The sequence below is a fragment of the Tarenaya hassleriana genome, unplaced genomic scaffold (genome assembly GCF_000463585.1).
Source record: "Tarenaya hassleriana unplaced genomic scaffold, ASM46358v1 Cleome391, whole genome shotgun sequence".
NCBI classification, from domain to species: Eukaryota; Viridiplantae; Streptophyta; class Magnoliopsida; order Brassicales; family Cleomaceae; genus Tarenaya; species Tarenaya hassleriana.
Genome location: NW_010966828.1, coordinates 12,161 through 26,085, shown reverse-complemented (window position 1 = coordinate 26,085; position 13,925 = coordinate 12,161). Strand labels below are relative to the sequence as shown.

General features: G+C 39.7%; 3 protein-coding genes across 7 annotated transcripts; 1 reads left to right on the top strand and 2 right to left on the bottom strand.

Moving 5' to 3' along the window:
• Nucleotides 1-1,466: 1,466 nt before the first annotated feature.
• Nucleotides 1,467-3,311, bottom strand: LOC104823102. The gene has a single exon (XM_010554526.1). The coding sequence runs from the start codon at nt 3,309-3,311 to the stop codon at nt 1,467-1,469; it is 1,845 nt and encodes a 614-aa protein (XP_010552828.1).
• Nucleotides 3,312-4,272: 961 nt separating this feature from the next.
• On the top strand, nt 4,273-6,780 carry LOC104823099 (serine/threonine-protein phosphatase 7 long form homolog). Its single transcript, XM_010554523.2, has 6 exons — nt 4,273-4,343; nt 4,447-4,538; nt 4,650-5,306; nt 5,401-5,550; nt 5,730-6,113; nt 6,388-6,780. Exons 2-6 carry the CDS (start codon nt 4,455-4,457, stop codon nt 6,628-6,630), a joined length of 1,518 nt encoding a protein of 505 aa, XP_010552825.1. The 5' UTR covers nt 4,273-4,343; nt 4,447-4,454; the 3' UTR covers nt 6,631-6,780.
• On the bottom strand, nt 6,694-13,363 carry LOC104823100 (formin-like protein 18). 5 transcript variants are annotated; one of them, XM_010554524.1, is made up of 17 exons: nt 12,818-13,363; nt 11,447-12,147; nt 11,145-11,366; nt 9,858-11,071; nt 9,627-9,756; nt 9,379-9,450; nt 9,129-9,227; nt 8,929-8,970; nt 8,621-8,701; nt 8,460-8,510; nt 8,291-8,372; nt 8,112-8,206; nt 7,969-8,040; nt 7,771-7,887; nt 7,608-7,676; nt 7,412-7,478; nt 6,694-7,277 (listed from the first exon to the last, which is right to left on the bottom strand). In XM_010554524.1, the coding sequence occupies exons 1-17, from the start codon at nt 12,888-12,890 to the stop codon at nt 7,135-7,137; spliced, it is 3,330 nt and encodes a 1,109-aa protein (XP_010552826.1). In that variant the 5' UTR covers nt 12,891-13,363; the 3' UTR covers nt 6,694-7,134. The 5 variants fall into 5 exon arrangements, 3 of the variants coding, with proteins under 3 accessions (XP_010552826.1, XP_010552827.1, XP_019059158.1); XM_010554525.1 differs by having other exon boundaries at nt 7,993-8,040; XR_773302.1 differs by having other exon boundaries at nt 7,238-7,277; nt 7,608-7,693.
• Nucleotides 13,364-13,925: the final 562 nt, after the last annotated feature.

The following is a 13,925-nucleotide window of genomic DNA, read 5'->3' as shown; positions in this document are numbered from 1 at the left end:
ACAGACTTTTGGAGAGCTTTGGTGAGAGAAATAGGAGTTTTACGGGATTTCGGGAAGAAGAAGGAGAGTTGGAACGTGAAGATCGCTTGTTGTCGACATGAGTCTTTCTTCTCCCTCTTTTCTTTCTGTTTCTAGTTTTTCTCAGTGTTTTTCCATGAACCGTGAGTAGATCCACGGCTGTGGGTTAGGGATTCGTTTGTGTTTTGGGTATGTTTGTACCCTAACTTGGTTGCGATTTGGATTTGTTTCGGTTTTATCGATTTGTGCTTTATTGGATTGGTGTTTGCTGACCCCTTGGCCAATTATTTCAGATTCTGAACTACATAGGAATATGGGTTTAGTTTCGGATCAAAATCGATAGAGTAGATTGTATTATTCACATAGGAATATGGTTTGATCGATCTAGGATTGATGATAGTGTTCTTCATGCATCTAGTTTGATAAATCACATAGGGATATGGATTTAGAGAACTTTAGATAGTGAGTTATATGTCGGGAGGTGATTTCTCTATCTTTGTTGCTTGACGATTCCCGAATACAGATTCAATATCGTGATTCTCGCATGCTTACCATATACCCATACACGCGAATACGGTCCCGACACCCACGGTCATCTTAGAGTGCTAGTTTACACATTCTTATTGCTTTGCTTCTTTGTTTTCTATTCTTTCCATATACTTCCACCATCACTTTCACTTCTACTTGCTTTGATTTAGTCTCGATTAGATTTAGATTTAGCTACCGGTCCTTGCGTTCGACCCCGTGTTACGACGATCCGTATCCTTGCGGTGAGTTGTGAATCGGGTTATAAATTCTAGACTCGGTACACACGTATCAACAGCCTCTTTATAGGTTCGAGGTTCTGTTTCGGTAGTAGTGTTTAGGACAAAGGTTTTATAGAATGGATTAAGATTGTCATATGTCAGGTAGGATGATATAGGGAATGAAGTGGAGGGTTTAGAGGAGTCATCAAACTGATAACAATGATAATCCTCCAAGTATTTTGGTTGTTTGGTTGCTCTTTGAGGTCGTTCAGAAGGGATGGGTATATCTGGTTCAGAGGAAATGAAAATATTTGGTTCAGGTAACTCTGATTCAACAACATGATCAGAAGGTAAAGGTGTATTATGTTCATGAGGATCGGGATTATGAGGTTCAGCTTGAAAATGTTCAGGATTTGGTTGGTCAACAGGTTCAGATATAGGTGTATTATGAAAGGGTAAGACTGTCGAAGGAAACAAATTGTTTTGATCAGAATGATCTTTAGCTAGGAAAGGAAAAATATCCTCATGAAAAGTAACATGGCGAGAGATAACAATCAGTCCAATATTGCAAAGGAATATTAGACTGGAAAAACAAAGACCTTGCCACATTCAGAATATGTTGGTGCTTCCTCTCCACCACGGAGTTCTGCTGGGAGTATATGGACACGAATAATAGTGCAATAACCCTTTTTCTTTGAAGAATTATGTAAACTCTGGTGCATTATCAGATCGAATGGCCTTCACCTTTACTGTAAATTGCCTTTCAACAAGCGAGATAAACTGAGGAATTATAGCCTTTACTTCACTTTTCTGTCTTAACATGTACACCCAAGTAGTTCTAGAATGATCATCAACAATTGTCACAAAGTATTTGTATCCATCAATAGAAACAACTGAAAAAGGACCCCAAATGTTTATATGTAAAAGATCGAATATGGAAGAGGCTACATGATTGTTAGAGACAAAAGGAAGATGCCTCTGCTTTGCCAAATGGCATGTATTGCAGTGCGTTGGTTCAGTTATTTTGCTAAGGTTGAGAATAGAAGAGAGGTTCTTTATTTTCTGGATGGATGGATGTCCAAGCCTCCTATGCCAGACTGTGAAGTCAACACGGAGAGCATTGCACATCTGAGTTTGAGGTGTGGGTGTGAAAGAGTCTGAATTGAGAAGGTACAGACCACAATGCAGGTCAGCCTTCCCAATCTTCAAGCCCGGAATAGATGCCTGGAGGATACAAGACGTGGGGGTAAAAGAAAGATTAAAATTGTTATGAGATAAAAGGGCAGAAACATTGAGGATGTTAAAAGAAAAAGATGGAACAAGTAAGACATTTTGTAAGACTATGTGTTGATTGATCATTGCTTTCCCTGCTTGAGTGACTGTTAGTCGAGATCCATTAGGTAGACTAATAGAAACAGGAGAAATAGTTCGTATATCATGCATCAGAGAGCTATGGGCACAAACATGAGTTGTGGCTCCTGAGTCTATTATCCAAGTATCATTGGTATCTTTCATATGTATATCAGCTGAAACAGAGGATAGAATCAGATGATTACCAGAGGAAGTGACGTTTTCTGGAGCACCATTTTCTGTGATACTTGGGCTAGAGATGTTTAGAGCAGCCCCAAGCTTGTAGAAAAGCTGATGAAGTTGTTGAGTTGACAATGCTCCAACATCAGAGACCTGATTCTGATCCATAACTGGTTCAGTAATCACATTTGCAATGGTTCCTTTGTTCTGAAAGTTGTTCTTTCCTTGTGGCGTAAATGTCTTCTGAACAGGCACTGAATTTTGAGACTGAGGATTCCGAGGAATGTATCCTGGTGGATATCCATGCAACTTGTAGCATTTGTGTACTGTGTGACCATAAAGGCCACAGTGAGTACATAAGGGACGCTGACGAGGCTTGTAAAAACCTCCCGCAACTGCTGCAACATTCTCGGTATGTTGAGGTTGAACAGGGGTTTGAAATACTGATGTATCAGTAAGAATTGGATTCTTGATCATCTTTTGCTGTTCATGTTTTACAACAATACCAGAAGCTTTCGCAAGATTTGGTAAAGGATCCATAAGGATGATATGATCACGAACAGGTTCAAAGACGTCATTCAGTCCACAGAGAAACTGAAACACAAAATCTTCTTCAAACAAATCTCTCCACTTTTTATCAACTCCGCAAGAACATGTTCCACATGAACATATTGGAGAAGTCTGAACCGATTTTAATTCTTCCCAGATAGTTACCAATTTTGTGTAGTATGTAGAAACGTCATCATGACCTTGACGAAGAGAATTCAACTTTTGTTCGATGCGATATCGACGAGAAACATCAGCTTGTTGAAAACGATTTAGCAGATTCTTCCACATATCATTCGCTTTCTTGAAGTAAAGTAGACTTTCAGCAATTTGTTCAGAAACGGAATTCATGATCCAGGAACATACCATAAAGTTGTTCTTCTTCCATAGCTTGGATTCTGGATCTGAATCCGGCGGTTGAGCAAGTGTCCCGTCAATGAAACCAAGTTTATTGCGTCCTTCTAAAGCCATCGAGAAGGAGAGATTCATGAATTGAAATTGTTGCAGCCGGTTAGGCGATGAGAAGCCAGAACGGAGTTCGTCTGATCAGTGGAGCTGAGATAATACGGACTGAAGCAATCCGTCACACTCGGAATTGAGGAAGAAGACGCGGCAGCCATTGTACCGGGAAAACACCAAGAAATTTCTCGGGAAAATCAAGGAAAGAACGAATCGAGAAAAGAAACTCACAAGGGCTCTGATACCATTTCACAATTGAAAAAAACAGAGAACAAAGGAATGCGAAAAATGAACTGATAACTTTATTTCTGATGAATGAACAACATATATACAAGCCTCTTTCTAACTAACTCCAATCCGTACAATGAATGTCGTCGTATTCTCGGTATTATTCGAAGAGAGTTAGTTATGCTGACGTGGCATAAGTGATAATAATAAAAATCGGATAAATTCATAAAGTTCTCAAAAAACTCGATAAAAATACTCTTAATATTCACTTGTATATGTTTGAATGATATATATTACAAATAAGAATTGAGATGTTTTAACTTAAACAAAGAAGAGACACACTAAATGTTGAATAAAGATAATTTATTGAAATTTTTTATTCTTGATTGGTCAGCGTCTATACATTTTGAAAATTGATTGACAGTTATGACTTTTCATTACCATTATTTTTTATTTTTGTATTTTGATCGGAAAATAGATATTTTGTTTCACGTTTATAACATCTCCTCTCTCGAATTTCAAGAAATTTTATAGACTTGAAATTTGAGTCTTTTAAGATGGTTTGGACTTGAAATTGGCATCATTCTCTCGCAAGAGAACTTCCTCAAATACAAATCGATATAAATGATAAATGCAAATAGAATTAAAAAATTTTAGAAGGTCCAAATTAGGCAAGGGCCCAAAAGTAATACGGCCCAATTAAAGTTAGGGCACAATTCGCTCCTCCGTCTTTTTCCCCAATTGGATCAGACCAGCGGGATCGAGGCACCAAGTTAATCCGCCGGTAGGGCGCGTGAGTTGAATTCTGTTCTTGAGGTACGGTTTTGAATGAAGGGATTTATTGCACTGATTCATGCGGGTTTTGATCGTTGGATGTCACATTTGTTCATCGATTTGAAGTTCTGTTGATTTGATTCAGGGGTCCCTATGGATATCGATGTCGGACCGGTTGATCCGTCCGTTCTATACGAGCAAGATCTCCACGTTTCTTCTGCTGTCTGGGAAGGACAGGTTTCGTTTTTCCTAAACCACTGTCTGAAAATTTTATAATTCCACTGTATCTTCTCAGTTGACGTAATCGGAGATGTGCGAGTTTAATTAGGTTTGAACAATGTTTTCTAGGAACGGGGCTTACTCCGGTGTCAAGAACACACTTCATTGCTTCACCAGTGGAAGCTCACTGATGAACAAGTTAAGCTAGTGGACAAAGCCGGGTTCGGTTACTTCAGGAGAATTGGTCCGATGAGTCTGAACAATTCGCTGATCTCTGCGCTTGTCGAGCGGTGGAGGAGAGAAACTAACACCTTTCACCTTTCGTTGGGCGAGATGACGATAACCATGGACGAGGTTGCCTTGGTGCTCGGTCTGGAGATTGATGGTGAGCCTGTCGTTGGTGCTAAGGTAGGAGATGAAGCCGCCCTGGATATTTGTGGAAGGCTGTTGGGAAAAGTACCATCTGCTGCTAATAAGGAAGTGAATTGTTCGCGGGTGAAGCTTAATTGGCTGAAAAAGACGTTTTCCGAGTGCCCGGAAGATGCATCGGCTGAACAAGTGAAATGCCATACACGAGCTTATCTGTTGTACCTTATCGGCAGTACGATTTTTGCTACAACTGATGGTGATAAGGTTTCTGTGAAGTACTTGCCTTTGTTTGAAGACTTTGATAAAGCCGGGAGATATGCATGGGGAGCAGCAGCTTTGGCTTGCTTGTACCGAGCTCTCGGCAATGCATCCCTCAAGTCTCAAAGCAACATTTGTGGCTGTCTGACACTGCTACAGGTTTCTCATGTGAAACTGCATTTCTTTTACTTATTTTATGTCGGTTTTATCTTGATGTCTTGGACGAAGTAACATGGTCTGCTCCTATGTGTAGTGTTGGAGTTATTTTCATTTGGATGTTGGCCGGCCAGAAGCATATGAAGTTTGCTTTCCTCTCGCTCTCTTGTGGAAAGGTAAAGGCAGCAGATCAAAAACTGACCTGACAGAGTACCGTAGAGAACTGGACGATCTTGATCCAAGCAAGGTAAATTCCATACTCATTTTCTGGGACAATTTTATTTTTACTCTTATCCACGAGTCAACCTTAACTAAACGTTATTTCTTATGATCTACCTATAGCAAGTTACTGCTCTGCTTGTTTTGTTCGATCATTGGCCTCCATTTATATGTTATAAAACCTTACGAGCATGTTATGGTATGCAGATCACATGGTGCCCATATGAAAAACTTGAGAATATCATCCCTCAACATATAAAGGCAAAGTTGGTTCTGGGAAGATCAAGAACAACACTTGTATGCTTTGAGAAAATAGAGTTGCATTTCCCAGACAGGTGTCTGAGGCAATTTGGGAAATGCCAACCAATACCCCAGAAAGTGAAACGCCGAGATAGAAAGAATCGTAGGCTTGACGATTTAGATACTTCGATGAGTCTAGCATGCGAGGAATGGGCTGAACGTCGGGACAACATCATGGACAGTCCTGCAGGTGGCTGTGTGGATGAAGGAGCTTACATGGAATGGTATGCCCGCATCAGTATCACCAAACTATACCGGGAAGCATTTCTCGAGACCCAAGTTATGAATATGGTAAAAGATCTCTTCTTCACCCCCTCCCATTTACTCTATTTCCGTCCTTTACTTCTTTCTCACAGAGGAAATTGCACAAGCAGAATCTTCCAGGGATTACATAGGATGAACTTTTTAGCATATGCAAGTGTCACCCATAGTTGAAAACTGCATCCATTCCGACATTTTGGATGAATCTTGATGAATGGCATCTGACATGACCAACGTGATTGCATCTGCACCACTTGTGGCTGAGGCGGGTGATATATATATGTGTGTGTATATCTTTGTGCAGATAGCTTGTATGAGAGAATCTGAGGAAGCAGCGGCGGGGATTTCACTGGAGAAATTGGCACCGGTGGAGAGAGAGGTGGTAGAGAGCGTGAAAGATACACTCGCGAATTACTTGACGTTCGGTGGATGGCAGGAGGCTGCGATTAACAGCGGAAACGGCTACGGGAAACGAAGGCGTCGAAATGAGCAAACTCCGGCTAATGGTAATGATATTTCACCTGTTTTTCTCGACAAAGAGACATGAAACTCTTTCCAAGTTCCTTGTCATCTTATATTTTGTAGGGTTTATATATATAATATATCAACATTAGGAAAAGAACCCTAATTTTCCAAGGAAGCAAAACTTGGATGTTGACAAACTATATGTATGTCTGCATATATATATATACACACACATTTCTTTGACTACCAAAAATTACATATCAAACGCATATTCAGTAGTAAACCTTCATTCTGCTTGCTTCTCCTTCTTCATAGCTAACTGCCCAAACCGGTTTTCGGCTTCATCTACCAGAGAATCTTCGTCCTAATCTAAAATCCGAACACTGTCTTGTCAGTTCCCCGACAACAATCCGCAGGCTGTTCTTCCTTCTCTTCTCGAGATTTTATATATATACACCCTCTATTCTCACACCTTCCATCTCTGGCTTGATCTGTTTGACTTTGACTTTGCCTTGCCTTGCCAAGCAAGTCAAGGAGGCTAATAGAGAGGAGAGAACACACATGAGTACACTGTGTCCCTCAATGTCTACCCCTCCTTAATTCCACCTGTTTTCAGTTTCTCGTCCTCGGCTTCCTTCTGTGCTTTCTTCTTCTCAAACTCAAGTTGCTTGCGGTTTTCCTCATGCGACCGTACAAATATTTTGACAAAGTTCAAAAGTGTAGAGACAACTGCAAGATTCAGACAAACAAGAAAAAGGGTTTTGTGCTTGGTTTGACATGTCGGTTACAAGACAGGAACTGCTCCCGAAAACCCCCGAATAGAGATTATAAATCGAAGATGGGAAACTTGCCAGAGAATGTACCTTGCTCAAACGGGACACGAGCTGGATCTTCTCCAAAGTAAAGAGCCAAAGCATCGGCACTTCTACCCTAAAACAAAAAAATCAACCGAAAGCACGTGTTTGTAGAGATAAGTACCATAAATCTAGTCAAAGTATAGTGGCTCGGAGAAAAAGCTAATAAAAGACATGAGAAGTGTTTTGAACTGAAGGATCATACCACAGCTGAATAGAGAGAAGCCAGTGATCTCACTTCTCCTTCAGCGAAACCGAGAAACTCTTTCAAGTTCTGACAGTGCACGAAAACTGAAACAGTTAAGGAAAAGTTCGAAACAAGAACGAGAAAACTACAGACAAAAGGCCAAGACAGTAGGTTTAGTTACCTTACGAAAATGCTCTGATATCGGACCGTCGTTTTCAGATGCATTGAATTCTTGTACAAGTTTCTCCAGCCCCTTGCTAATTGCTTGCATCTCCTCTGCCAAGTACTTTAGTTGAATCTGAAATCATGACTGTTGTTAGAGAATCACCTCCACAATATGAACATAGAGAAAGACTTAAAAGAAAAAAGAATAAATAACCTTTGATGCAGCCTCCAACCTCACCAGATCTTTCGGAAAATCAAGAAGCTCTGGAAGTTTGTCGGCAAGTACCTGAAAAATCCAAGCTTGGGTCAATAATGGCAAGAAAGCAGTAGCCGAGAGAGAGAGAGAGGGGCCTCTACCTTACAGAGATAGTGCATCAGAGTAATCTTATTGTTTCGGGCTCTCGTATCAGTGAGTTTCAGAAGACTATCCAATCGAAATCCGAGAGCAGAACCTGTGATGAATAGAAGAAATTTTTTTTTATATAAAAAAAAGATGCTTTACCAAGCGGATGAGTATGAAATAGAATCAAACTCACCCCTCACAGTCCCATGGTTCAAGGCATTGCCCAAAGAAAGTATAGTTTGCATTATCCTTTTCAGCTTAACCGAGCTCCTAACCTGGAAAATGATAACGTATGATAGAGTGATAGTGTTAAAAACAACTTGAACCTCAAGAAATATGTATGATATAATCGATCAGCTTGCCTCATCGGCTGCAGAATTTATAATGTTCAGATTTGTTCTAAGGTCAGAAACCTGCAAAAAAAAAAGAAAAAAAGAAAACCCGTAGATCGTGTAAGAGCCATATTCAATAGGAGAACAGAAGAAGGCATTTAGAAAACACGAAATCTATTCGATAGTCGTACCTGGGAGCGGAACTGTATCTTGAATGATAGTACCCTTAGTTTTGATTCCACCCGTGGAACTTTCAGTAATTCTAAAAAAAACTATCAGAAAAAGGTCAGAAAGTAGCTGTCAGTACGAAGTTTATAGATGAAAGTAAGCTCTCGTGAGGGTTTAACTCCCGACTCGAAAAGCAAATGACGATAATCATTGATCTAGACTACTAGAAACATCGGTAACTTAAACTTGGACAATATTTGATCGTGAAAATGTTTAAAAGAAACATCCAGAACATTCATAAGTAAAAAATCGGATAGAACACCAAACCAACCTGCTCACATCGGCCCAAATTCTCCTTATCTCCAGTGTAGCCCTGCAGAAGACAAACAAAAGCATTACACTTATGTGGAATGCAGTTTACATCACAAGAATGTCTGTTAACAGTGTGTGTGTGTGTGTGTGTCTATCTATATGTATGGTATTTTCAGAGAAAGGTAACTTCTTACTTCTATTTGGATGAGAAGCAAATACCTTGAGCAAATCAATTTCATCTTTCGTTGGACAAAACTTGATTAGATTGTCAGCCTGATCAACATCTAACACTGACTCGTCCAGTGCAAGAATGGAACTCTGTACGAGAAGGATATCCATATCAACATACTGTTCAAACAGCTCTTGCTTCAGACAGTGAGGGAAACTAGAATGATGCTGTATCATCTAAGAAAAACAGCTCAAGACAAAGATCTGGTCAAGAATCTGCAAGGGGATTGCTAGAGATTACCATCAAATCGGGCAAAGGAATTTTAACTTTGGAAAGCATGATCTCACAGTTGTATGCCCGTCTGAGTTCAATCTGCAAAGCTAATAGGAGAAATGAGATAATGAAACAGAGCAGCTGTCTGCTAAATTCTAACAAATATGTCAAGAGGATCCCTATTTCATGTTTCTACAAATTCACAAAATGATTTAGGATATCTTCAAAACACAACAGGTTGGCCGTATCATAACGATAAAAAAGCCAACAATTACCAGCTGCACTTTCCCAGATTTGCGTCCTGAGGCACGCCGACCCGATTTCCCACCTTTACTGCCACTGTCTAAGTTAGGAGCGGCTGCTGAGAAGAGTTTCTCAAGCTCTGAGATGTCAAACTCTGGAGCCCTGAAAATGAAAAGACGCAGTCAAATGATGACAGAGTTCACATAAGAAACATCAGAAATTTGAAAAGAAAGAAAAAAAAAACAAATAAAATATAACCATACTTAGCATCTTCATCGAGTTTCTGTGCCTCAGCCCATAAGCTTCCTTGAACTACCCTCGTAAGCTTCAACCAATGATACGGTTTCAAGTTGGTCTTTTTCGCATGACACTGACCTCTAGCATTGATCCGTGAAAACCCACTTCCCTTCAAGCCACATGGCGGTCCAGGAACTGGAGGAACGTTTCCATTACAATCCGCATGATGAGACTGAGACAAAGGTGAAGGGGCTCGTGAAGGAGGCACAGGTGGAGGTGGGGCTTTCACAACTGGATTTTTTACAGTTCCTGATACAGAACCAGAATGCAAAGTTGGTGGTGGTGGCGGCGGAGGAGGTGGAAGGCTTGTTCTGGTTACTGAATGCTTTAGAGGAGGAGGTGGTGGTGGTGGCGGCAATGCTAATGAAGACTGTCTTTTACTAGGATGTCTGGAATGTGGAGGAGGTGGTGGAGGTGGTGGAGGGGCAGATGTGTTTGTTAAGTTCTTCAGAGGTGGCAGTTGAGGAAGAGGCCGAGGCTGTGAAAGTTGTTGTCTTGGTGTAGAAGGAGGGACAGGAACCGTGTAGGAACCTGTAGCCGGAGCAGGGAAACTGTTAAACTTGGAAACTCGGTTTATCGGTAAAGAAGTCACCTGAGAAGCTAGGGATGATGAAGTAGCAGCCTCTTCCCCATCAGACGCATCATGATCATGCAATAGTGCAGTAATTCCAATGTTTGATGGAGAACTGTGATATCTGGAAATGGGCATAGGTGATACTGGCGAGATTATCTTAGAGAGAGCCGTTCTCCGGACTGAAACCTTAAGTCCATGAGGTTCAGCCTTCTCAAGGGGTGAACTCGGCGGGTCTGTGCATGGTTTATCCCATGCAACGGTATCTTTTTCTTTTCCATGAGCAGAGACAGAAGCAGGACTTCCAGACCCGTTTTCTGATATCATCAACTTGGTTTTCTCTTTAACTTTCATAAGAGCTGATTCCAACAGACTTTGTGACGGGCTTCGAGGAGAACCAGATTCCAAGCTTTCTTGAATGATATTTGCTGCTGTTATTTGGTGAAAGACATTCACCGCAACATCAGATTTTGGATCCAACCATTCAATGTCACTGAAAATTTCCTGGACTTTGGCAAATGCTTCCATGGGTATGCCATCTTGTTCCTCCATATTTGGCATACCAACAGAAACAAGGATACCACCAACATCCATCTCCGAAAATATAACCTTAACAAAAACAAAAGATGTTACCACCAATATCTTTTACTTATCCAAGAAAAAAACAAGATGAATAGTTTACCTCGGCAGTGAAACTCCTGGGAAATCGATCCATTGAGTTCCACAAAACATCAATGTCATCACGATTAAGCATTAGAACGTTTGATTTGAGAAAAGCTGTATTGAACATAACCCGAAACATCATCTCTTCTCTATGATGTTCACTATCCGAGCTAATGCATTCAAGCACTACATCACCTTGAACATGGCAATGGATGTCAATCTTTACCAGCTCGCAATCCGCCTGCAGAAACAAGTGAGAAGCTTGGATTATCTTAAAGCAGAAGTGAATAAGCAAAGGGAGCTAAGAATGATCAAGGTCACCTGGTTGCATTGGCGAACAGATTTGCTTTGTTTGGGCATAGAGAACAGAACTTTTGATGTTCGGTCTGAAGGCATAAAAGGATCTTGACCATATATCCTGAGTAAGGGTCGGCAACCACCTTCGCCATCAAAATCAGGAATCCCTCTAAAAATGACACAGTCTAGTGTAAGAGCACGATCTAGTGGAGGCCATTGTGACAGGACATTTCTTCTTGAAACATACTGAAGATATCTCAATTGTGAAGGCAGAGGATTTAGAGGGGACATCAACCGTAATAACTCACGGGGAACCAGCTTATGGATCATGTCTAGTGTTTTCTGTTCTCCACTTGACTGTTTTCGGTATAACAAGAGAGAAGCAAGCATAAAAGCCAAAACCGGCCACCCGCCTCGTTCACAATGCATCAGTAAGATATTCTGTTGGCTTAATGATAACCAATTTGAACTTGATCTAAGAAAATGATGGATCATTTCCATTGTAAGCAAAGGGCAACCTTCATAATGACGAGGATAGTCCATGACCGTCATATCGTACTCTGATAATATACTCCCTATCTGACTTTGATTATCTCCTTCACGGAAATTAAACACCATGAATGAAGCATCATGAAACTGGTCTCGTAGCTGACCGAGTATGCGTCCCACATAGACACCAAACTCGTCGTCCTCCAACATGTCTGTGCTTAAGCAGCAATCAAAGACTGGAATAAGAAACACCAAAAGGAACATACCAAGTCAAACGTCTGTAACTTTATTGCAGAATAAGTTACTATAAAGCATGTATGGATGTTTCTTCAGACCAATAACTCAAACATCATAGGATTTCACAAGAATAAGACTCAGAGATCACACAATTTTCTTGCCGATTACTGGAATATTAGGATTCTACTTAGTCTCAGAGATCAACCTGATCATATTATTGCAACTCACTGTTCCAGTGGCTAACTTCTTGGACATAATCCATGAGAGCTAACGGTAAACCGACGAATTGGATTCACAAATAGAGAAGAATTGCATTTGAAATTGAAAGGTCTAATCTTCAGATAATACTAAATCAACTCAGCAATGACCCCAATAAATATTCAAAACCAGATAAAAACCTGCACTTGGAACCCAGATCGATATGACCAAAAAAGCTACCAGAACTTGTAAAATCTTCAGCCCTCAAAACCTCAAAATTTTCTGAAACCTTAATTAAAACCCCGGAACTTCCACAGATATTAGAACAAATCCCAGAAGTACTCTAGAGAATGAGAAAGCAGAACATAAACATAATCCTAAACCTAAACCCATGATTTTTCAGTAAACTTTCCAAACATGGAATGCAGAATTTGAGCAGAACAAGTCGATTAAAACATCGAGAGATCGTACCATAAACCCTCTCCGAGATCTCCAACAACCCATCAGGTGGTTTCCTGTAGAAAAATTTTCTGAACAAAGCCATGGAGGTTCGATCAAAGGGAAGAAACCCACAACCCTATAAATGATGACCGCCACCAAAATCGACCCACATTGCAGGAACAAATATAACAAACCCAAATCACCAGAGAACAAAAGGGGAAATTTCAAGAAGAAGAAGCCATGGATTGTGTGTTTGCTGGGTCTTCAAGGAACAATCCGTGGGGTTTTGTTCCTTGTTGTTTGGTGGTTTGTCTTCACATGCACACTTCTATTTTCCTCGTTCCAGATTGAGACTTAGCTTTCAATCAAACAGATGTTGATAGCTCTGCACAAGAAAAGGAGGAAGAAGAATGATGCAGAGAGAGAGAGAGAGTTAGGTATCTTGTAGAGAGAGAAAGCTAGGTTTTTTTGTTTTCTTTAATCCAAGATGATGTAGCTCTGGGGAATTTCAGACAGAGATTGAGGATGTCCGATTCGGAGAGAACGAGAAAAATCGAGGATCTATTCTACGGATTCTTAGGACATATGACATAATCTATGTCAATAATGTTTCAACCAAAAAAACAATATTCTTAAATAATGTCCAACCAACAACACAAAAAATTAGAAGTATATTCAACACAACAAATAGAAATGAATTCCATTTTTATTCCATAATCCCTTCGTATTTGTTTTGGATAAAACCTATAAAAATCCATAAAATTTATAAAATATATTATTATAATTTTTAAATTTACAAAATACATTATTATCATTTTCAAACTGATTTATAAATTAACATCGTCGAATTTTTTTAACAAGTTTAGAAATTATAATCACTCATTTTACAAATTTAAAAATTATAATGATATATTTTATAAGTTTGACGATAAATTTGTTAAATGAAAAGTTTAGAAATTTATTTCACCATTTTACAAATTTAAGGATTTTTATGGTTTTACTCTTTATTTTTCAATTCCCTTTATTTTAAAACTAAGAAATTAAATTCTATTTATGCATAAATGAATTTATTTTTCAAATCCATATACACCATGCGAGGTTATATGTTATAACGATATGTTTCTCTATTAAGAGATAC